Genomic DNA, 23,369 nt, shown 5'->3' with positions numbered 1-23,369 from the left:
GTATTCAATGAGAATATTTCATTCATTCAGATCTAAGATGTGTTATTTGAGTGTTGCCTTTATTTTTTTTTTAACAGTGTATAAAAAGGACAGCGGTGTCAGTGTTTAGAAAATTACATTCCTTTAAACTGCTATAAAATGTAGAGATCTTTTAAAGGCAAGATGTTGCGCAAAACCCGTCTTCACAACCCTACTTTTACCCCATATGAAAATACACCCACCTTCAATTTGGATTGATGAATCTATCCAGGATGGATGGATGGATGGACAGGCATGTTGATCACCTTTGCAAAAATGTAGGTCAACTTCAACACCATAGTTATTTCAGTGTACGCTTTATTTTTTTGAGCAGTATATTATGGATATGTTTTTCATGATTTCCTGACACTTGAAATGTTTTATCATTTCAAGAATTGGGTCCCAGTATTACTTTGCGATTGCAAGATTTCACACTGATATACTGTGCAGCTTGACTAAATTGGGTTTAAATAGTTTATAGCTATATTAATTGAACCAGTGCTTTGATCCAATTAATTTCTCTCAAGGACCAACAACAGGTGAACACGAGCCCAGAACCCATCCTGCAACCCATGGAGGCACCGGTGACAACAGCGAGGTCCAGGGGAGGCTCTGGTGCTGGAGCAGATGATGGGGGAGGTGGCAGTGGCAATGGTACCAGCACCGAGCAGAACGGCCAGCCCCCCTCCACTCGTCCTGCTCAAATTGTGGAGAGCGAAGAGGAAGAGGATGAGGAGATGACCTTGAAATACGGGGCCAAGCACGTCATCATGCTCTTTGTTCCAGTGACACTGTGCATGGTGGTGGTTGTGGCAACCATAAAATCAGTCAGCTTCTACACAAGGAATGACGGACAGAGACTGTGAGTGTTTTATGACCTTTATCGGGCTCGTGGTGGTAAACAGATCTAGTTTGGGACTTCGACCAGATTTAAAATTAGTCAGTCATTTTCTATACAGCTTCTTCCGCCGGAAAGCTGGTGCCTATCTCCAGCAGTCTATGGGCGGGAGGCAGGGTACACCCTGGACAAGTCAAGTCAAGTTTATTTATATAGCCAGTCCATCGCAGGGAAAACACACAAACAACCATGCACGCACTCATTCACACACCTAAGGGCAATTTAGAGAGACCAATCAACCTAACAGGCATGTCTTTAGACTGTGGGAGGAAGTCAGAGTACCCGAAAAAAACCCACGCATGCACGGGGAGAACATGCAAACTCCATGCAGGGAGACCCCCCGGCTGTGCTACCAACTGCGCCACCGTGCAGATTTAAAACTAATTACACCTTTTGTTGTATTGCCGTGTAGTAGAACAGAGTTACCACTAGGTGGAGGCAAACTAGTGTATTGTATATTGTGCCTGCAGAGTTTGACAGTAAAGTATTTCAACATACATATATATATATATATATATATATATATATGTTTACATTATATGTTTTAGGCTTTTTCTGTTGGAATCGGATATTAAACGGTTCTTTCTAATCTCCACTCCAGGATCTACACACCCTTCCCTGAAGAGACAGACACAGTAGCACAGCGAGCTGTCAACTCCATCCTGAACGCCACCATCATGATTACTGTGATCATCGTCATGACTTTGGTGCTGGTGCTGTTATACAAGTACCGCTGCTACAAGGTACAGACAAAAGCCTGGATAATATAGCAAATCTCTGTGGAACTTTTCCCCTTGCCAGTGCAACCTTTATTTGCCAATGTGACCATTTATGTTTGTTGCAAAAGGGAAGTAGATGGCGGAGGTGGGATCCAACTCAACTGGTCAATTTTTAAACTTTGTCATATTCCAACTACAAACTTCAGTGTATTTTTTGTGGTTTTATGTAATGAACACAAAGTATCTCATAATTGCATTGAGGTCTTCTGACACCAAAAGGGGGACTAACACACTAATAAGCAGGTGGTGATAATGTTATGCCTGTTCACTGTAGGTCTGAGCTTTGATCCAACCCATTCCATTGTAGCGCTGGCTGTATGTTTAGGGTTGATGTTCTGCTGAAAGGTGAACCTCCACCCAGTCTCAAATATTCAGCAGATTTCCTTCCTGAATTTCCCGGTATGTAGCCATGCTATGTCCCTACCAACTCTGACCAGGTTGCATGTCTGTGATGAAGAAACATAATCCCAACAGCGGGATGCTGCCTCCACCTTGTTTCACCATGAGGATGGTGTGTCTGGTGTTATTTTTCCACCACACACAGTTTTGAATGTGTTATGGCTTACTAATTACTTCTGTAGGCAGCTGGTTCCACTAGATTTTATGTAGGTGTATTGGAGTAAAGCGACTGAAAACTAATGCATCCAACACTACCACACAAACATTTATAAAAACATATTTCATTTTTAATTATTTTCCCTTCACTTAATGACTAATCCACTACTTTGTGTTGTATCATTTAAAATCCCAGTAAAATACCTGTAAATACCTTGTGGTTATGTTACAAAATTTGAACAGGTTAAGGGCTGGGAATGCTTTTGCTATATCAGTGACTTCTTCAAAATAAGACCTTAATCTTTATCAGATGTTTTTATTTGCGCAAAAAGCAGCTCTGTCAGAAAAGCTAATTTGTAATTTATTGCTGTTCTGTATAACAAAGGTCACATTAAATTGTGTACCGTAACACTGCACATGAACAGAGCTGTGCTCCAAAATGGACCCTCTTGGACTGATTCACTGCCTTGCTGACAATAGCGGTCATTTAACCTTCTCTTAATAAGATGCAACAGAGTAAGACTTCGTATTTTTTGGGGTTCCATTGTAGTCAGAACAATTTAACAACTTCTTCCTTGGTACTACTTCAAATAAAGTTCTAAGTGGGTCAGGCCGGTCCTGTAAGGTGATGTAATATTGCAGGCTAGCATTAAAAATATCAACAAACTTTACAATTTAAATTATGAACTACACATGCCATTTGTGTGCATGAATCTCAAATTTCCTGTATGAGTACTTAATACAAGTGAAGGAGTATTGCCCAGGAGTATGGATCTAGAACGCTGAGCGCCTTGTCTTCTTGACTACTCCTGGGAGATCTTTAACTCCATTTGTAACTAAAGGTTTGCCCCAAACGTCTTTAGTGCAGTAACCAGATTAAACCCCATTTTTAAGATTAATTTAGATAAATGTGTCCCCTGAAATCATTCAATATAGTCTTATTAACACACAGAGGTTGTGTGTTTTTCACTTCACTATGAAGCTATGTTATGAAAAACATAAAGGCATAAAATCATTGTGATTGTAAATTTGTTTTGCATCTGTTTAATAAAACAGAAAGGGTTAGGTTGCACTTAGGGGTAGAGATGGACCGATTTGTTGTTTTTGTTAAGCTTTGACCTGCAAATACCAATTTTCCTCACGTGTACTGCAAAAACTGATGAAATGCTATGACCAGCTATCATTTACATTAGGAGCAGAGGAAAAATTTCACATTTTAAGCTGTTTTTAGATTCTTTTATTAGTTATTAGAATGCTTAGCATTACTGAAATAGCATTTTGTTTCTGCACTCCACAGAACATTTAGATTATTTCCTTAACTCTAAGATTTCCAGCAAACATTCCCAACATGCTGGACAGAGCAACTTGGCTGTTCTCTCTGTTGCCCTCCTGTTATTTACTGTTAAAGTCTTGCTGTCTCTCAGCCTGAATGAACTCCAGACATGTATCCACATGTCTTACCAAATAGTTTCATTTTTCGTCTTACACCTCTGTGCTTTCCCTGACTTCATTTTAAACACCATACTGATAGTGAAAATAGCTTAGTTTGACTCTTCCTCGCCAGGTGGTTTTTGTCAGGCTTCGGTAGCATTCAGGTAACAGAAAATGATCAGAGTTTGGTGTGTCCAACCAGCTGATCACCCATTAGGGCTAATGAGGCTGAAAAAGCTGCCAATTTGTTAATGCACTTCTAATTTGTTATAATAGCTTGTTTGGACACCATTTATTTATTAAAAATTTTATTTTTTTAACCGTGTCCTGTCCAGCAGAGTAGCGCTCAGAATTGTTGTCTGAGTGCCAAGAAAAAACCCAACAGATTTACTTTCACAAGTGGAGCATTACAGCTAACGCTTTAAAGCTCTTCTTGATATTCATAAAAATAAACTTTATTAGAAACTGCTTTGAGATTATTTCAGTTGTTACGGACACGGAGACAGAAATGAAAAGGAAAAAAAAAAGAAGCACGAAAGAGAGAAAGGGGGGCAAAAAGGGAAAGGGGAGAGAAGGAGAATAGAATGGAGGAAAGAAGGACGGATGAAGAGAATACAAGATCAGAATCAGAATCAGCTTTATTGCCAAGTTCGTACATACAAACAAGGAATTTGCCTCCGGTACACTTTGTTCTTTTGTTCTGTTTTTGCATTACAGGATATACAAATTTACAATGTACAATATACACATATATAATAAAAATGTGCATTTGCAACATCTGTATGCTGTAGTTTTGTACTCTATTGAATGTTCATCAGAGAAACAGCCTAGGGGAAGAAACTGTCTCTGTGGCGGCTGGTTTTAGTAAACAGTGCTCTGTAGCGACGGCCTGAAGGTAAAACTCTGAACAGTTTATGAGCAGGGTGTGTGGGGTCTGCAGAGAATTTAGCAGCTCTTTTCCTGACCCTAGACCTGTATAAGTCCTGGATGGAGGGAAGGTCAGCCCTGATGATTCTCTCTGCAGACCTGATTATTCGTTGCAGTCTGGACCTGTCCTGTTTTGTGGATGAGCCAAACCACACTGAGATGGATGAAGACAGGACAGATTGAATGATGGCAGTGTAGAAGATCACCAGCAGCTCCTGTGGAAGGTTGAACTTCTTGAGTTGCCTCAGGAAGTACAGTCTCTGCTGGGCCTTCTTTTGAACAGTGTCTATGTGTGAAGAAGATCTCAGGTCCTCAGAGATGGTGGTTCCTAAGAACCTGAAGTGGTCCACGGCCGATAGAGTGTTGTTGAGGATGGTGAGGGGGGTGTATGGGGGTGGTGTTCTCCGAAAGTCCACCACCATTTCCACAGTCTTGAGTGGGCTGAGTTCCAGGTAGTTCTGACTACACCAGTGGACCAGCCGATCCACCTGCTGACTCTGTATGCAGACTCATCACCGTCCTGGATCAGTCCAATGACAGTGGTGTCATCTGCAAACTTAAGGAGTTTCACGGACGAGTCCGATGAGGTGCAGTCATTTGTGTACAGAGAGAAGAAGAGTGGGGATAGAACACATCCCTGGGGGGCACCAGTACTTGTTGATCTGGATCGGGAGAAGATGCTCCCCAGTCTCACCTGCTGCTGTCGGTCTGTCAGGAAGCTGTTAATCCACTGACAGGTGGAGGCTGGGACGTTGAGCTGGGTGAGCTTCTGGTGGAGGATGTCTGGTATAATGGTGTTGAAGGCCGAGCTGAAGTCTACAAACAGGATCCTGGCGTACATCCCTGGGTGGTCGAGGTGTTGCAGGATGAAGTGTAGACCTAAGTTAACAGCATCATCTGCTGACCTGTTTGCTCGGTAAGCAAACTGCAGGGGGTCCAGCAGGGGGCCTGTGATGTCTTTCAGGTGCTTCAACACCAGCCGCTCAAAGGATTTCATGACCACAGACGTCGGGGCTACAGGCCTGTAGTCCTTTAATCCTACGATGGTGGGTTTCTTGGGAGCCGGGATGATGGTGGATCGTTTGAGGCAGGAGGGGACCTCACATTTCTCCAGTGACTTGTTGAAGATCCGGGTGAAGATTGGAGCGAGTTGATGTGCGCAGGCTTTCAGGCATGATGGGGAGACGTTATCAGGTCCTCCAGCTTTCTTTGTTATCCTGTGCTAAAAGAGCCTATTTACATCTTCCTCTGAGATCTTTAGTGCAGGCAGAGGATCTGATGGTAGGGGGTTGGTAGCTTTGTGGGAAGAACTTGTTCCTGAATGGGATGTGGAGGGGATGATTTGAGGTGTGAATGGCTTCTTGTCATGTCTGCAGTAGAAGCCATTCAGACGGTTGGCCAGGAGACGACTCTGTTCAGGATGGGTGGAGGGGCTCTTGTAGGCAGTCAGGTTTCTCAGACCAGTCCATACAGCTGAAGCATCACCAGTAGAAAGGCTGTTCTTGAGCTTCTCACTGTAGCTTCTCTTGGCTGCTTTGATCTCCTTTGTTAGTTTGTTCTGTGCCCAATCTCCACTGCTGTGAGCTTCTTCCTTGTCCTTGTGCAGATTCCTGAGGTGTAGAGTAAACCATGGCTTGTTGTTCCTAAAGGTGCAGAAGGTCTTGGTCTGCACACACATGTCCTCACAGAAACTGATGTATGATGTCACCACATCAGTTAGTTGGTTTAAGTCAGTGGCTGAGGTTTCAAAAACAGTCCAGTCTGTACATTCAAAGCAGGCCTGTAGCATCTGCTTTGATTCCTCAGTCCACTTCTTAACAGTGTGAACCGTGGGTTTGGAAGCTCTTAGTCTCTTGTCTGTAGGTCGGGATGAGGTGGATTAGATCATGATCCGAAAAACCCAGAGCAGCCCTGGTAACAGCATGATATGAGTCCTTAAAAGTTGTGTAACAATGGTCCAGTGTGTTTTTGTCCCTGGTGGGACACTTAGTATGCTGTCTGTATTTGGGGAGTTCATGGGAGAGGTTTGTGCTGTTAAAATCTCCCAGTATTATGATGAAAGAGTCAGTGTATTTTTTCTCCAGGTCTGTAATCAGCTCAGCAAGATGTTTTTCAGCGGCAGAAGTGCAGCCATGCGGTGGAAAATATGAGCCAATTATTATAAACGAGGAAAACTCTCTCGGTGAATAAAACGGTTTACAGATTATGGAAAATGACTCCAGATCCGGGCTACATGTTTTTCCCATCACTTTTACGTCTCTGCACCAACCTTAATTTATATAAAAGCAGATTCCGCCTCTTCGCTTCTTCCCCGATAGCTCCGCGCTGCGATCCGCTCTGAGCAGCTGGAAGTCCGGCATCAGCAGTGCGCGGTCCGGGATGTTTTCACTCAGCCATGTCTCGGTGAAGCAGAGAACCGCTGATCCGCGGAGGTCCGTGTTTTTACCGGTGAGAAGAAGCAGCTCGTCCATCTTGTTGTTGAGAGAGCGGACATTTGCCAGGTGGATTGAAGGCAGTGGTGTGCGAAGTCCTCTTTTGCGGAGCTTTACCAGCACGCTTTCCCCTCCGCCGCTTTCGGCACAGGATCCCATATAGAGCCGCACCTCCGCTTGCCAGGAGCTCAGTGAACCTCGGATCGATGAAAGATGGTGAAAAAAACCCAAGAGAGGACTCTCTGATGTTGAGAAGTTCCTCTCTACTGAATGAGACCACAGGATTGTGGCCCGACACCACAGAACCGTGGCTCGAAAAACATAAAAACACACAAAATACAAAAACAAAGAGAGAGCGAAGCTCCGAGGCTGCCATCGTTGGCGCCATCTTGTCAAATGGCAAGAGATAACACCCTCCTTCCTTCTACACCTGCAGAAACATTCACATTACCAGCTATTTTACCAAAAATGCATGGTACTTTTCAATCCAAGATATATTTAGTGGTAAATGCGGCTCAATATAGAACATTTGTGTATCTGTTAACACCTGAATCTAAACACCTGTGGGTCTGAGTTTGAGCGCGCTTGTACATACAAGGTTTCTACATAAAAATATGCAATAGTGAGTGTGAGGAGCCACAGACCTGGCCCCCCTGGACCCGGGACAGATACGGAGGAGATCCAAGCCACAGACATCCAAAGCCCCCCCAGAGCACAGGAACCCCAGGAGAACCACTGCCGGGACTACTGTAACCCCCCCAGAGAAGAGCAGGGGAGAGTCCCAAGGGAACCACCCAGCAACCACAGTGCAGAAGCCCCAGGGAGCTGCAGCGACAAGCCCACAGGCCCCGCCGGCAGCCATCTACGCCCGAGCAGATCCAGCCAGAGACCCGAGACCCCGTGACATATCACTCCCCAAGCAGAGGCCCAAAAGAGCCCAAGGGTTCAGGCCCCGGCAAGCAGCCGCCAGGAGTGAGCCAGCACACACCAAAGCACCCAGCCCTGGATACTGAGAACCACAAGTAGACCAGCGGGCAGAGAAACCAACCACCAGCAGGTAGTGGGGAATAGGCCCCACATTGATGGGTGTCCCTAAACTGATCCAGGAGAGGGAGCAGCCCAAGACCCAACCTGACACAAAAAACAGGCACACACAGTCCCAATCACACATTCCCACCCTCATACGTACTCATAAAAACACTCACACCCCGGACCCCGACCCACCGCCGGGTTCCAGAGCATGCACCGGCCCAAAACCCTGGTGCCCCACACACCCCAGGAACCCAGAGCCCCCAAGCTCTTGATCCGCCCAGGTGCAGCCCGCCCACCAGGCCAGTAACCTATGTCCGCCGACACAGGCTCCCCAAAAGCAACGCATACAGCAACCAGATGCCGCCCCCGAGAGCCACCCAAAGCCCCACCCCGGTTGGGGCTATAGTCCCCGGCGCCAGACTCCCCAGCGACCCCAATGCCCAAACCCAGACACCCCCCCACATCCGCCACAATGCCCCATAGGACAAAGCCAAAGGCGCCCCACCCACACTAGGGTGATGGAGCCCAGAGAGATTGATCTGATGTGGAGGCGGAGGCTGTCTCAAGACTTATATAATCCAACAGAAGGTTTCTGTAGTGGTTAATATTAAGAAGGTTTTTTATTTTTCCAATTCATGAGGATAGTCTTCTTAGCAATACATAAGGCAGTGAAAACCACATGAGCTGAATTAGTCTCTATGGTGACATCATCTAAGTTGCCCAACAAGCAAACTGAGGGGGAAGGTGAAATATTACATCTCAGACACTGAGTAAGTCTTCACATATCAGGCGCCAGAACCTCTGAACAGGTGTACATAACCATAGTGCGTGGATGTAATTGTCAGGTATATTGCCTGTGCAGTGTAAGCAAGTATTAGATGTTGCAAAACCCATCCTGAACATCCTTTGACCTGTATAGTATACTCTATGAAGGATTTTATATTGTATTAATTGTAAACTGGTGTTATTAGTCATTTTAAAAGTTTTGGAACATATCCGAGACCAAAATGTTTGGTCAAAGTTAACTGATAAATCCACCTCCCATCTCATAATTGGAAGGGAAATTGATTCATCTATATTAGACAGTGTCCTGTATTTCTTAGACATTAATTTGGTGGGGTTGAGTTCTAGGAACTCTAGTACACTTGATGGCATTTGTAACTCAACGTTTTTAAGCCTAAATTTATTTTTTATTATAGATTTAATTTGTTTATATTCTAAAAATACATTCTTGTCCATCCCATATTGTATAATTAATCTGTTAAATGGGATGAACTAAATTCCTTCAAATATATGTTCCAGGTGTTCAATTCCTTTACTCCTCCAATGTGGAAATCAATCATATAATTTTTTTGTAGGATGTCAGGGTTGTTCCAGATGGGTGGACGTCTGCATGGGATTAGTGAAAACCCTGTCAGTTTTAGATATTCCCACCCTGCTGTCAGAGAGGTCCTGATATTGAGGCTTTTAAAGCATACATATCGTTTTATATTTGAGCTAATAAATGGTAGATCTGAAATCTTAATATTATTGCATAATGTCTGTTCTACATCTAGCCAGGGTTCATCTAGAGGACTGTGTTTAAACCATATTGAGATGTATTGTAGCCTGTTGGCTAAGAAGTAAAGATGAAAGCTAGGCAGATCTAGTCCTCCTGTTGGGAATCCATCTGGGCCTGGAGCCTTTTTATTGGGCATGCTTGTGAGAGCTTATTGGATTATCCAAATATGAAATCCGCTCTTCTTTAAAATATTTGATAAATTCTTTATCCTTAAGCAATAATGTATTAAACCTCCAGTTTTTGCTTTGTGGGTTTTCTTTCTTATTTACTAGAGTTAAGGAGACAGGAGCATGATCGCTGACAGCTATAGGGTGTATCTCAGTGTCTGAAATGTCAGTCAACAGCTGCTGACTAAGAAATAATCCAGACGAAAGTAAGAGTGGTGGACATATGAGAAGAAAGTACACTGCTCAAAAAAATAAAAGGAACACTTAAACAACACAATATAACTCCAAGTTAATCAAACTTCTGTGAAATCAAACTGTCCACTTAGGAAGCAACACTGATTGACATCAATTTCACATGATGTTGTTCAAATGGAATAGACAACAGGAGGAAATCTTTGGCGATTAGCAAGACACTCAATAAAGGAGTGGTTCTGCAGGTGGGGACCACAGACCACTTCTCAGTACCTATGCTTTCTGGCTGATGTTTTGGTCACTTTTGAATGTTGGTGGTGCTTTCACACTCGTGGTAGCATGAGACGGACTCTACAACCCACACAAGTGGCTCAGGTAGTGCAGCTCATCCAGGATGGCACATCAATGTGAGCTGTGGCAAGAAGGTTTGCTGTGTCTGTCAGCGTAGTGTCCAGAGCCTGGAGGTGCTACCAGGAGACAGACCAGTACACCAGGAGACGTGGAGGAGGCCGTAGGAGGACAACAACCCAGCAGCAGGACCCCTACCTCCACCTTTGTGCAAGGAGGAACAGGAGGAGCACTGCCAGAGCCCTGCAAAATGACCTCCAGCAGGCCACTAATGTGCATGTGTCTGCACAAACGGTTAGAAACCGACTCCATGAGGATGGTATGAGGGCCTGACGTCCACAAATGAGGGTTGTGCTCACAGCCCAACACCGTGCAGGATGCTTGGCATTTGCCAGAGAACACCAGGATTGACAAAGTCACCACTGGCGTCCTGTGGTCTTCACAGATGAAAGCAGCTTCACACTGAGCACATGTGACACACGTGGCAGAGTCTGGAGACACTGTGGACAGCGATCTGCTGCCTGCAACATCCTTCAGCATGACCGGTTTGGCAGTGGGTCAGTAATGGTGTGGGTTGGCATTTCTTTGGAGGGCCACATGGCTCTCCATGTGCTTGCCAGAGGTAGCCTGACTACTATTAGGTACCGAGATGAGATCCTCAGACCCCTTGTGAGACCATATGCTGGTGCGGTTGGCCCTGGGTCCCTCCTAATGCAGGACAATGCTAGACCTCGTGTGGCTGGAGAGTCTCTTTAATTTTTTTATTTTCTCCAGCTCCGTCATTCCATCGGTAAGTGTTTTTACTTTATCCCTCAAAGTTTGGCTTTCAGCTGTGAGCAAAGCGAGTTGTTCCTGGCTAAACTCTAGAGACTCCCTCAGAGCTTGAAATTCCTCTGTGGAGAACGTCCACCAGGGCGAGACGAGCATCCAGGCTGGTTAGGTCCTTGTCGATAGAGTCCTGGACGTCAACGTAGCTTTTCTCTGGAGAGATAGTGGAGGTGCTGGCTGAGCACTCTGAACGGGGGCGTTTTAATGTTGGTGTGGCCATGGGTTTATGGCTTGCCCATTACAATGTTATCAAAACATTCGTCCACGTAGCTCTCCAGGCTGTCCAAGATTTCCTCATTCAGTTTGTTTTATTGGGAAAATATGAGACGGTGGTTAGTATTTTACACGTTTATGTGTTCGGCATGAATTTATTGACTTGTTTTACCTGAGTTTTGTTGTGTTTGTTTACCAGTATACCGCTGTATTACTTGCGCACAACTCTTGCGAGATCTCAGCCGCTCATCACCTTGCTGCTGCTCCTCAACCTAACTCCTATTCACAGTAGCAGGTTTGTCATCTCATGGAGACCATTTTAAGTGGATAAACCGAAAATTGTCCCATCAAATATATGTAAATTTAATGTACAGTATGGTAAATAAAAGTGAAAAGTGACTTCTAATATTAGACTTCTTGGATGTGGTGTGTTCCAGTATTTTGCTTTGTTGCACCTCTTCCACTCTTTTTTTAAAATATATGTATTTATTTAAAAGATAGATGTAATATTTATCTGTCTGGTGTTTTCTTCCTCAGGTGATCCAAGGCTGGCTATTTCTCTCCTCCCTCCTCTTGCTCTTCTTCTTTTCCTTCATCTACCTCCAGTAAGCCTCGCTGACATATACAGGTCCTTCTCAAAATATTAGCATATTGTGATAAAGTTCATTATTTTCCATAATGTAATGATGAAAATTTAACATTCATGAAAAGTGTTTTTAATACAAAAAACATCAACCTTCAAATAATCATGTACAGTTATGCACTCAATACTTGGTCGGGAATCCTTTTGCAGAAATGACTGCTTCAATGCGGCGTGGCATGGAGGCAATCAGCCTGTGGCACTGCTGAGGTCTTATGGAGGCCCAGGATGCTTCGATAGCGGCTTTTAGCTCATCCAGAGTGTTGGGTCTTGAGTCTCTCAACGTTCTCTTCACAATATCCCACAGATTCTCTATGGGGTTCAGGTCAGGAGAGTTGGCAGGCCAATTGAGCACAGTGATACCATGGTCAGTAAACCATTTACCAGTGGTTTTGGCACTGTGAGCAGGTGCCAGGTCGTGCTGAAAAATGAAATCTTCATCTCCATAAAGCTTTTCAGCAGATGGAAGCATGAAGTGCTCCAAAATCTCCTGATAGCTAGCTGCATTGACCCTGCCCTTGATAAAACACAGTGGACCAACACCAGCAGGTGACACGGCACCCCAGACCATCACTGACTGTGGATACTTGACACTGGACTTCTGGCATTTTGGCATTTCCTTCTCCCCAGTCTTCCTCCAGACTCTGGCACCTTGATTTCCGAATGACATGCAGAATTTGCTTTCATCCGAAAAAGTACTTTGGACCACTGAGCAACAGTCCAGTGCTGCTTCTCTGTAGCCCAGGTCAGGCGCTTCTGCCGCTGTTTCTGGTTCAAAAGTGGCTTGACCTGGGGAATGCGTCACCTGTAGCCCATTTCCTGCACACGCCTGTGCACGGTGGCTCTGGATGTTTCTACTCCAGACTCAGTCCACTGCTTCCGCAGGTCCCCCAAGGTCTGGAATCGGCCCTTCTCCACAATCTTCCTCAGGGTCCGGTCACCTCTTCTCGTTGTGCAGCGTTTTCTGCCACACTTTTTCCTTCCCACAGACTTCCCACTGAGGTGCCTTGATACAGCACTCTGGGAACAGCCTATTCGTTCAGAAATGTCTTTCTGTGTCTTACCCTCTTGCTTGAGGGTGTCAATAGTGGCCTTCTGGACAGCAGTCAGGTCGGCAGTCTTACCCATGATTGGGGTTTTGAGTGATGAACCAGGCTGGGAGTTTTAAAGGCCTCGGGAATCTTTTGCAGGTGTTTAGAGTTAACTCGTTAATGCAGATGATTAGGTTCATAGCTCGTTTAGAGACCCTTTTAATGATATGCTAATTTTGTGAGATAGGAATTTTGGGTTTTCATGAGCTGTATGCCAAAATCATCCGTATTAAGACAATAAAAGACCTGAAATATTTCAGTTAGTGTGCAATGAATCTAAAATATATGAATGTTAAATTTTCACCATGACATTATGGAAAATAATGAACTTTATCACAATATGCTAATATTTTGAGGAGGACCTGTATTTACATTCATTTTACACATTTTCTAATGGTTTTCATGCATGTCGAGAAATCTACCTCTTCCTGATGGTAACAGCAGTTCCATCTTGTCTGCTCTTTCCATTAGAGAGGTTTTCAAAACTTACAACGTGGCCATGGACTACTTCACCCTGGCCATAGTAGTGTGGAATTTCGGAGTGGTTGGCATGATATGTATTCACTGGAAAGGACCTCTGCGGCTGCAACAGGCATACCTCATCATGATTAGCGCCCTGATGGCCCTGGTTTTCATCAAATACCTGCCAGAATGGACCGCCTGGCTCATATTGGCCGTCATATCTGTTTATGGTAAATCTTCTAGTCCATTTTTTTTTTTTTACCTACCAACTTTGAAGATTTAAAGTTTTACACAGTGACTCCCAGACGTGGTTTTCATTACATTTTCACAAAAACAGACATAGCATGCTTGATGCGAAGTATGTTGTTTTTTCTTTGAGATGATGGATTTAAGAAACAAAACATTTAGAAAAATAGTGTCTTTCAAATGTTTTCACATCCCTGTAAATGTAGCATATTTTGTCAGGAAGAAAGTTTCTAAAGAAGAACCTCTGGGAATGTAGGAGCCAGAAAATCTGCATTTGTTTTTATGAATATTGTCAATGATACCCTGTTTGCAACATCACTTTGCTGATTTGTCTCTTCTGTCCTGTCAAAGATCTGTTGGCAGTGCTCTGTCCTAAAGGACCACTGAGGATCCTCGTAGAGACAGCCCAGGAGAGAAATGAACCCATATTTCCAGCTCTCATCTATTCATGTAAGTCGGATAAAGATTTGTCTTTTTTTACATCATTATCAAAAGATTTTAAAATAATCAACACAGGAGAGGTGATATAATGGGCAATATTTGCAAGCATGTTCAAAATAAAATATCAGGGTTTCTACATGGTCTTGAAAAGTGTAGTATTTAACTTCCGAGTCTGGATGGATATGGAAAAATTAAAGTATGGATTACAATTTGAGATTCCACACTTAATTACTGAATCCATTACCTTAAAGATAAAATCAGGGTTTGTTGAATGCTTTCTACGCCAACATTTATTTAACCTTTAATATTGGTTTCAGCATATCACAGCTTGTATTTTTATTCAATTCATTTATCAGAGGGGATTTTTAATTACCAAAAGATGAAAGGAGACTGTTTCTAACTCAATCAAAAATCAGAAAATGACCATTTAATTGTTTAATTGGTCTTTTAATTCTTTTACATCTGGATTTAAAACTGGAGCCAAGATTCTTAAACGTTTTATCATTGAAGTTCTTATATTTTGGAATTTTATTAAGTGAATGTATTATGATTACAAACTGTGATTTAAAGGGCCTGTATTTAACATAATCCCATCCAGATGCAGAATAAAATAGTTAAATTATCCATCACCACACTGTGGAACTGGAAGCTGCCTTGGCACTGTATTGTTTTGATTGTATTTTATTTTTTTATACCGTTTTCTTCTTTTCCAGCTACAATGGTATGGCTCGTCAACATGGCAGACACTGACAAGCCAAAGAGGAACTCAACAGAAGCAGCTTCACCTCAACAACAGACTCAAGAATGTGAGTAGGAAGCAAAATTTCCCTTTCAGATGTTTCTTTTCCCCCTTATATGTGAGACTGACTTTATATTGTTAATAAGCAGCCGTAGAGTCTCCGGCCCCCTCAAGTCCCTCGCAGGATGATGGGGGCTTCACCTCCTCCTGGGTCACTCAGCAGCAGCACCAGCTAGGGCCCCTCCAGACCACTGAGGAGACCAGACGGGAGATCCAGCAGATGCCCTCTGCTCGTCCACCTGTGGAAGATGACGATGAGGAGAGTGAGTACTGAAGGCAGAATTATTGAACACATTGATCTTTTAATTAGGGGTATTGGGTATGTAACAGGTCAGCAAAGTTAATATTTACATGAGTTTACATGAGGTGTTGATGTGTCCACTATGGCTGAAAGTCTCCTCTTTGACTTGTCTGTTTAAAGGAGACTGTTCCTAACATCGTGTGTTTTGATGCAATTTTGCAAGCCTAAACCTATTTTGTTGCTTACTTAAAGAACAAACTGTTCCAACAAGTCCTTACTTTTTTTCCCTTATTGTACTGCCAAGAACTTTAACATCTAAATGCTAAAGCAATACCTCTGAGCTTTACATGGTCGGACCTCAGAGAAACCGTGTTTTTTTATTCCCACTAGTTGGATATTTAGGTCTATTTCCAGTGAATAATCACAGTAATTTCACTTTAAATGAAGGGATTGGAAATAAAAGGTTATATCATCAGCATAAAGGGAAACATGTGGTTCGGTGTGAACTCTCTGAATGCCCTAAATGTTATGCATTAGAGGAATATTGCCAGGGCTTTGATCACTTGATCGGCAGCAGATAAGGAATGACTTTAAAGATTTTGTGTCCATAGTTGTCTTTATTTTCAGTATACAGGCAGGAAATGGACAGAGAGAGAATAGGGGGAAGCCATGTCGCGAAGGTCCCAAAGTTGGCAATCAAACCCCAGAAGTCTTAATAGCCTCTGTATTTGGGGCAGATGCTGTACCTGGCCGCCCCGGGAATCACTTTTTAATGTATAGAAAAACCTAGCTCAAAAGATACACTGAGCATTTTCAGTGCCTCTTCATTTAAAATAATAAGTTCCCTTTTGTGCAAATAGCTGAAAAAGTGATCAGATTTGGTAAATGATGACAACAGAGGGTAAATTTGGGGATTTGAAATAAAAACTGATAGATAGTTGACATTAAGGGAAAGTTTAATGTTCATTGTGTTCTCAAATAACTTGAAATTGCTTTTTTTTGTGTGAAAGTAACCAAGTGTTTTTTTCTATATTTCTCACACACATGTCAGTTCAAAGTGTTTTACAGAGGTGAACATTAAGGGCCTGATCTTCAAAGGTCCCAAATAACGGGTGCTAATTTGCCTGTACTATAAATAAATTGCACGTGCAGTAAGTGGGTGTGTTGCATGTGACCTTTAAAAATTGCGCATGCAGTGGATAACAGGTGCAGACTGCCCTATTTAAATGAGGAAATTGTGTGTGCTACTGGCTGGAACAAGAGGAAAAGCAAACAGATCCTCTTCTGTGTTGCTGGAAATATGCATTAATGTTACGCTGCATCATTATAAATGATCCAGTTGCAGAGTTTTTCCTTCTGGTCTGTTTGGCCCTTGCCTTTCTGGACTGTTACATTTAGTTAACTTTTGTTGTCATGGTGAGATTATTTCTCCTATCTTGCTCGACTCGCAACAAATTGCCAATCAATATTAACAATAAAACAGACAAACATGTCTGTTAATTAATTTATTACAGGTTTGCCTCTCTTGATCTTTTAAATATTTTTGGAGACTCACCTGGTTCTTTTTGAGAGTCTGTGTTTGAAGAGTTCAGAATTAATGGTAAACAGGCACAATATTTAAGCCTGAACGTAATCTTAGCAACATAAAAATAGTTTTTTTTTTTTTTTGTAGGAATTGGCAATCTGTATATTATAGCTTTGCTAATTTTAAAACATAATGTCATAACTGTCCTGCAAAGAATTTAAATCGAACATTTATGTACATAAAAATAATCTTCCAGTGATTTTACTGAATTCGTTTTGTTTGGTCTGCCAATATTTTAGCGATATTTGTGTTTGATTGTTTTTCTTTTTTTACTTATTTTTTATTGAACATTTCTTTAAACAGTTACAGTGGAGAGGTATCAACATATATACTTCCATATACCTTTGTTCTGTATCAGTGTTCATTTTGGATTGTTGTGAAGGTGGTATCATCCTTGTTTTTATATTCACTCCATTTTTCCCATTTTTCAACAAACTGGTCTTCTTGCAGTTTCAGTTTATAAGTGAGTCTTTCCATCACATAAATCTCCTCCACAATGCCCAGCCACCGCTCCACAGTTGGTGGTTCGTCTTTGTACCATAATGTTGTGATGGCTTTCTTAGTTGCACAAAGCAAGATTTTTACCAGGTATTCATCTTCTTTTTGAATTAAGTCGTGTGTAAGACAGCCCAAATAGAGTGTCTTACATGATCTGGGTATTCCATACCCAAGTTTTTTTTTCAAAATAACACATGTTATCCCAGTATCCAATTAACCTTAGGCAGGACCAAAATATGTGGGTATGGCCTACATCCATCTGACCGCAGAGTCTCCAGCACAGCTGAGAGCTGGTTACTATCCTCTTTCTAATCTTTGGGGTTATAAAAAATCTGATTATATTTTTCCAATTGTCTCCAAACTTTGGAGCAAGTGGCTGTACACTGCGTTTTACAGATTTTAAACCATTCATCCTCACTTATCTGTTGCTGCAGTTCCTTTTCCCATTTTTCTTTAATATATACAGTAGATGTTTCCCTGCCTCCCATCAACCCCCGATACAGTACCGAAATAACTCCATAGTTCTTCCCCTCGTAAGGCCTTCTGAAATATTCCTATTATTGTACTTATTTTAGTTTTGACCTCTTTCTCATAATAGTCTCTTATCTGTAAATATCAATATTGATCATGATCACCCAGTCCAAATTTTGTCTTCAAGTTCTCAAAACTCAGCTGCCTATCTCCTTAATTTCCTTGAACAATTCAAACTGAACATTATTCGAAATCAATGTCATAACTCCCCTTTTATGCTTCTGCCCTAATAAACTGGAGAAATAATTTCTATACCCCAATTTTTTGTACTTTTCATGCCCTTCTTTCGATAGATGCGTTTCCTGAAGGAGAATGATCTGCACTTTTTCTTTTCTAAATTTGGTCGAGACCTTATCTCTCTTCTTAATACTATTGAAACCGTTAACATTCAATGACACCACTGTTATATCATTAGCCATTACTTACCTATTTTAGTTTGAATCACACCTCCACCGAACAACGACCTAACAATAAAAATTAAATTAACAAAAAGTCTGAACTCCGAACTAAGAGTGGGCCAAATTCCCAAGAGTCCCTGTCCCCCTGCTGGTAAGGGAGGGAGATGACCTTTCATAAACAAAGGGCCTCCTCTAGTGGTTTTGGGTAAACCCATAAGTTTTCCCAACCTGCTAGATAAGTCCAACAGTTACTTGTTTATTGATTCTCCCTGTCGAGTCTTGTCTAAACTTTAGAGAAGTCTGAAGACCCAACCCTCACCCCCTATTTCCAAAGGGGGTGGGAGTGGTGATTACTTCCATCTGCCCATATAGACTATTTCCAGCTTCTTACCCTTTTACCTCGAAAACGGTCAACGTTGGGGCCGTCATCCATAGACCATTTATTCCCCAGTTACCTCAATGCCCTTAATGTCCTCTTTTAAATTCCTGCAGCCTTTCCTTCGCTCGGTTCCCTGCATTCCGACCTGTGTCCTCTGTAGTGGTGGTCCTGCAGTCCGTTCTCCGTTCCTTCCTGACGCGCTGCCATGGTAGTGCCCTCTGGATTTTCTCCTTCAGAAGGGGAGGTCCTCGTCAGTCCTCGTCCCCTCATGTCTTTGCTGCCTCCTCGACGCAGTTGTAAATCTTGGCGCCATCCAACCAGTGAATCCGTATCTTTGTCATTGGCGTCTAGAAGCGGATTTTTTGTTCTTTGAGAGCCTTTTTAATCTCGAAATAGGATTTTCGTTTTTTTGTTACCTCGGTGGGGTAATCATGGTCAAAAAATATCCCTCTTCCATTTGTTCGGCTTCAGTTTTGTGTTCTTCAGGCGTTTTTTTCTTCATACTTCTCTGCTTACGTCCTCCACTCATTTCGTGTCTGGGCGAATCGTGTTTTAATTAGTTTCTTTGTTTTAGGGAGGTTTTTTCATTTCCTCGACACGGAAGCTTGGTCTTATGCTGCCATCTAGCTCCGCGTCCCTCCGGAAACCCTTTAAATAGTTTTTCATGACACAAAATAATTTTTTGCTGCATAAACAAAACCCTCCCCTGGCATATGTTTACATTTAAACAACGTAATCTAACTGATCCAGCTCCAATTGCTCTGCAATGACATAACGTTACTGTCAATAATGCACTGTGTTTAGATTAGTGACAAGGTTAAAGCATACCATGTCTTTTTCACCACATGGAAATGCTGCCTTTTAAATGATGATTTTTCACCTGCTAAGAAGTGATTTTAGCATCTAGTTTGCAAATGAAGGATTTATTGTCTTTATTTCTTTACTATTAATCATATTATCAACATCAAAAGCACAGTGGGTCTTTTGCATGATGTGTGATTACAGTTAACAGGCTGTGCGCATTAATGTTCGTATTTGCCACGATCTTTGTGTGCGTTCATCAGATGATCACTGACAGTGATGTTACGCTGGAATGATCAAGACGCAAGAAAAAAGTGTTTCAAGGAGTTTCTATATCATGGCTATTGTTTGTGATTGGCTCCAAATCAGAGTTTAGATAATCCTACATAGAATCCTCTATTCAATTCAACTCAGTTTATTTATATAGCGTCAATTCACAACACTTGTCGTCTCAAGGCACTTCACAAAAGTCAGGTACATACATTCCAATTAATCCTAACCATTGAACAGTGCTATTCTCTAACTATTCTCACCTATTTTAATTTTTTTACATTTTTTCCAACCCAAATCTGTTGGCACATGTAAGATTCTCCACATCATCTGTCATTTTATCTATGCCTCCTTCTGGCCAAAGACAGCAGACATTTTTGCGTCCCAGTTAGCACCTGATTTCAAACGTGCTAAATTCACACACTAAAATTGCCTTTCAGGTTTGGAAAATCACGTTTGGGTCATTATCATGTGTTCTTCATATTCATAGACTTCCTGAATATTAAGTCTGCCTTCAGACTTCATATTCGGGCGCAAACGTTTTGCGCCCGCAGTTCTGCTGATTTTGCACACGCAATACGATTACCGCCACATTGCAGATCAGCTTTGCTGACACAAACAGGTTTACGTGCGGTTTAGTACACACAAACCTTTTGAAGATCAGACCCTATGTGTTTTACTGAGGTGAACATTAGGTGCTCAACCCAAAAATGGAAAACTTTCCAACATTGGTGCACTTATATTCATAAATATTGGTAATAGTACATTATAAGTTCTTTGGCTTACCTCCTTAGCTTTAATGTGAACATGGGTTTTGTCGTTTAAACCAGTTAAAACAAAGATTCTTCTGTTTAGTTGCTTCAGTTCCCTTCTCTGCAAACATATAAAACATTTCTGGAATGTTTTTATGTGTCCCTGTTTCTGTGAAACTGCGGTGCGCATGAATGCTGCAGTTTTTCTTTTTTAGGTCTAAAATGATCAGGAAGTGATAATTTATGGCAAACGCTAGGTTTTATGTCCTTACCATTTGGACACCCTGTGCTCTTTCTAACTTAAATCTTCAGTAACTATGGGGTCGGAGCTCTTATTTTTACAATAATTACAGCTGGGAAAAACTGCCGGGTGTTGGGCTAACTGGGACTGTTTGAATTGACTACACCCTAAATGTGGTGACCTCCTGTGTTCTCAGGGGGCGTCAAGCTGGGGCTCGGAGACTTCATCTTCTACAGCATGCTGGTGGGAAAGGCCTCAGCCGCAGCCAGTGGCGATTGGAACACCACGCTCGCCTGCTTCGTAGCCATCCTCATCGTAAGTAACCAGCTGCTTATTTTCATGTCAAACACAAGCCACCGCAACCTCCTCTCTGTCTCTCAGCACAATATCTATCCTCATTTTATATAAACCACTTGATCGCTTAACAAGTCTTTAAGTCTGTTTTTCTGCAGAGATGGGTGTGTTTTGGATCATAATCACTCGGTGTGCTATGTTTGTCTCTTCCTCCCCTGCAGGGCCTGTGTCTGACCCTGCTCCTGCTTGCCATCTTCAGGAAAGCACTCCCCGCTCTGCCCATCTCCATCTTTTTTGGCTTGGTCTTCTACTTTGCAACAGATAACTTGGTGCGGCCCTTCATGGACAAGCTGGCGCTACACCAGTTTTACATTTAGCAGGACGCCCCCCTTCCTCAGCCACACCGGCCCCATCCAGCCAACAGCACGAGAGCACTCCCTTTTTGGCCAGGAGAACAAAGGAACACCTCCTCCTTGAAGCCTCATGATGCTGGCACACCAGCTGTTTTGACTCTGCCTTCTTTCCTGGTACCGAGATAAGATATTCTCTACAACGGCTGTTCTTAAATGTTTTATTTCCCTTTTAAACCAAGAAATGACATTTTTCAGCCAGAGGGAGACCTGGTCTTCAGTTTGTCCGGCATCCATTGGGCTCAGGCACAGACTGAAGTGGGAATATTTTATCCCGATTTAGGCCAGGAAGCTCTTTTTTTTTCCATTTACACACATTCATCAACCACAATCCAATCTGAAAGGGGCTTTACAGCAGGTGCCTTCCTCAGAGACACCTACATGGTAGCTGTTCAAAGAAGCGGGAGTATTCTCTTACATCCCCCTTTAAAGTTTATAGCAGAAATTCCTCTCTGGTCCATTTTTATTACAACTCGAGCTCTAAACCCTTATAGTACCTTCATTACATTAACAGACATACAGATGGTGACACTGCTAATAGATAAAAATGTGTAGTTAGAATGTGAATGAGATGTCGGCGTGTGTTTTGCTCACTGCTGTTGAAGACTGGTAAATATTAACTGTATTATTTTCATTTCTGCAGAAACAAATATGACTGATTTACACCCACAAAGATCAATTCTTCTTTGAACGAGAAGCCGATCTTTCCTATGATGAAAGTGGGACTTTTTTCTTGACACAATTGGAAGCGAATTCTGAGTTAAATTGGGAGACTTCTCCACGTTTTCCGCCCTCACATTCACATTTCAGAATTCACAGCTCGACGAGGGGAGGCAAGGACATGCAGCGACGAGAAACGTTCGCCACCGAGCAGTTCTATTGGAGCAATCTGAGGGTTCAGTGCCTTGTTCAAGGGCATTTCAGTAGTTCTTCTTGTAATAACTGTGTGACCGACATGTTTTGTTTGTTTGTTTGATCCCCCCTCCTAATCTGTCCAGGGATTGTAACCTGTGATCATTTGGTCACAAACTCTGAACCTTTAGGCAACAGCTGCCCTCATGATGCTCGCCTGGTGCTGTTTGGATCTATGCTACAACCAACCCTGAACTTACTGCGTCACACCGATGCTGTTGGGATTTCTTTTTCTCTTTCATTGTGCTGAAAAGAAAATGTTTGAAACCTGTTTTTTTTTTGTTTTTTTTTCTGGGGAAAGTGTTTAGACATCTAAATTTGTATGCTAGTATACAGTGTTGGGCACTGCTAAATAGGAGTAAACAGTTTTGAGGAAAACTTCCCAGTTTCATTGTGCATTAGAAGCTGTTATGGCCATTAAAAAAAAGATAAAAACAAACCAAACCTAAAAGATGAAGTTTGGTTGAATTAAATACAGGCTGTGTGAATAAAATAATTAATATTGAATCTAAAGGAGGACCAGCTGCACTGATTGCTTGTTTGTTGTTGCACCCCAGAGGGAACAATATACTCATATTTGTTTTGAGGTAGCTTTTATTCTCCTTTGTTTTTAGGGAAACTGTTGGGTGACTGGCTTACTTTTGTTTCCTTCACATACATATATGTGTTATGCAAGGTTGTTCCGATTCAGATTTTGTTCTTTTTTTTAATAAACGGTGAACCATGAAATATTTTTTTACACTTGTTGATTTTTGTTACTTATCATGCAGGGGTAATTTTTCTAATGGCAAAACAAGAGGTGTTAATAAAAAAAAAAGTAAATTAATAAAATGTTTTAAAGCTACTTTGCTGTTGCTATTGATCTTGACAGCCCGGGTGCAGTTTATAATGCTGTGAAGGTTTTTACCTGCTCCAGAAAAGGTTCGGGTCGGTTTGATATCTTCGTAGTACGATAATACTGAGAGGAATAAACACCACATAATTCTTAACAAAAATA

At 42.2% G+C, this 23,369-nt stretch overlaps 1 protein-coding gene across 3 annotated transcripts in view; it reads left to right on the top strand.

Annotated features, from left to right (window-relative positions):
• The window catches only part of psen1 (presenilin 1), a 31,022-nt gene extending 7,806 nt beyond the window's left edge, over positions 1-23,216 (top strand). For 2 of the 3 annotated variants that reach the window (XM_047345706.1, XM_047345705.1), the window contains exons 3-11: positions 546-880; positions 1,518-1,659; positions 11,919-11,986; positions 13,584-13,804; positions 14,172-14,270; positions 14,975-15,067; positions 15,147-15,323; positions 20,953-21,071; positions 21,272-23,216. In XM_047345706.1, coding sequence (XP_047201662.1) covers positions 546-880; positions 1,518-1,659; positions 11,919-11,986; positions 13,584-13,804; positions 14,172-14,270; positions 14,975-15,067; positions 15,147-15,323; positions 20,953-21,071; positions 21,272-21,427 — 1,410 coding nt within the window. In that variant the 3' untranslated portion in view covers positions 21,428-23,216. The remainder of the gene's footprint in view (positions 1-545; positions 881-1,517; positions 1,660-11,918; positions 11,987-13,583; positions 13,805-14,171; positions 14,271-14,974; positions 15,068-15,146; positions 15,324-20,952; positions 21,072-21,271) is intronic. The other variant, XM_047345708.1, reaches the window with a different exon arrangement.
• The last annotated feature ends 153 nt before the right edge of the window (positions 23,217-23,369 follow it).

Source organism: Girardinichthys multiradiatus, chromosome 19 (genome assembly GCF_021462225.1).
Source record: "Girardinichthys multiradiatus isolate DD_20200921_A chromosome 19, DD_fGirMul_XY1, whole genome shotgun sequence".
Lineage (NCBI taxonomy): Eukaryota > Metazoa > Chordata > Actinopteri > Cyprinodontiformes > Goodeidae > Girardinichthys > Girardinichthys multiradiatus.
This window is presented reverse-complemented; position numbering and strand designations above follow the sequence as displayed.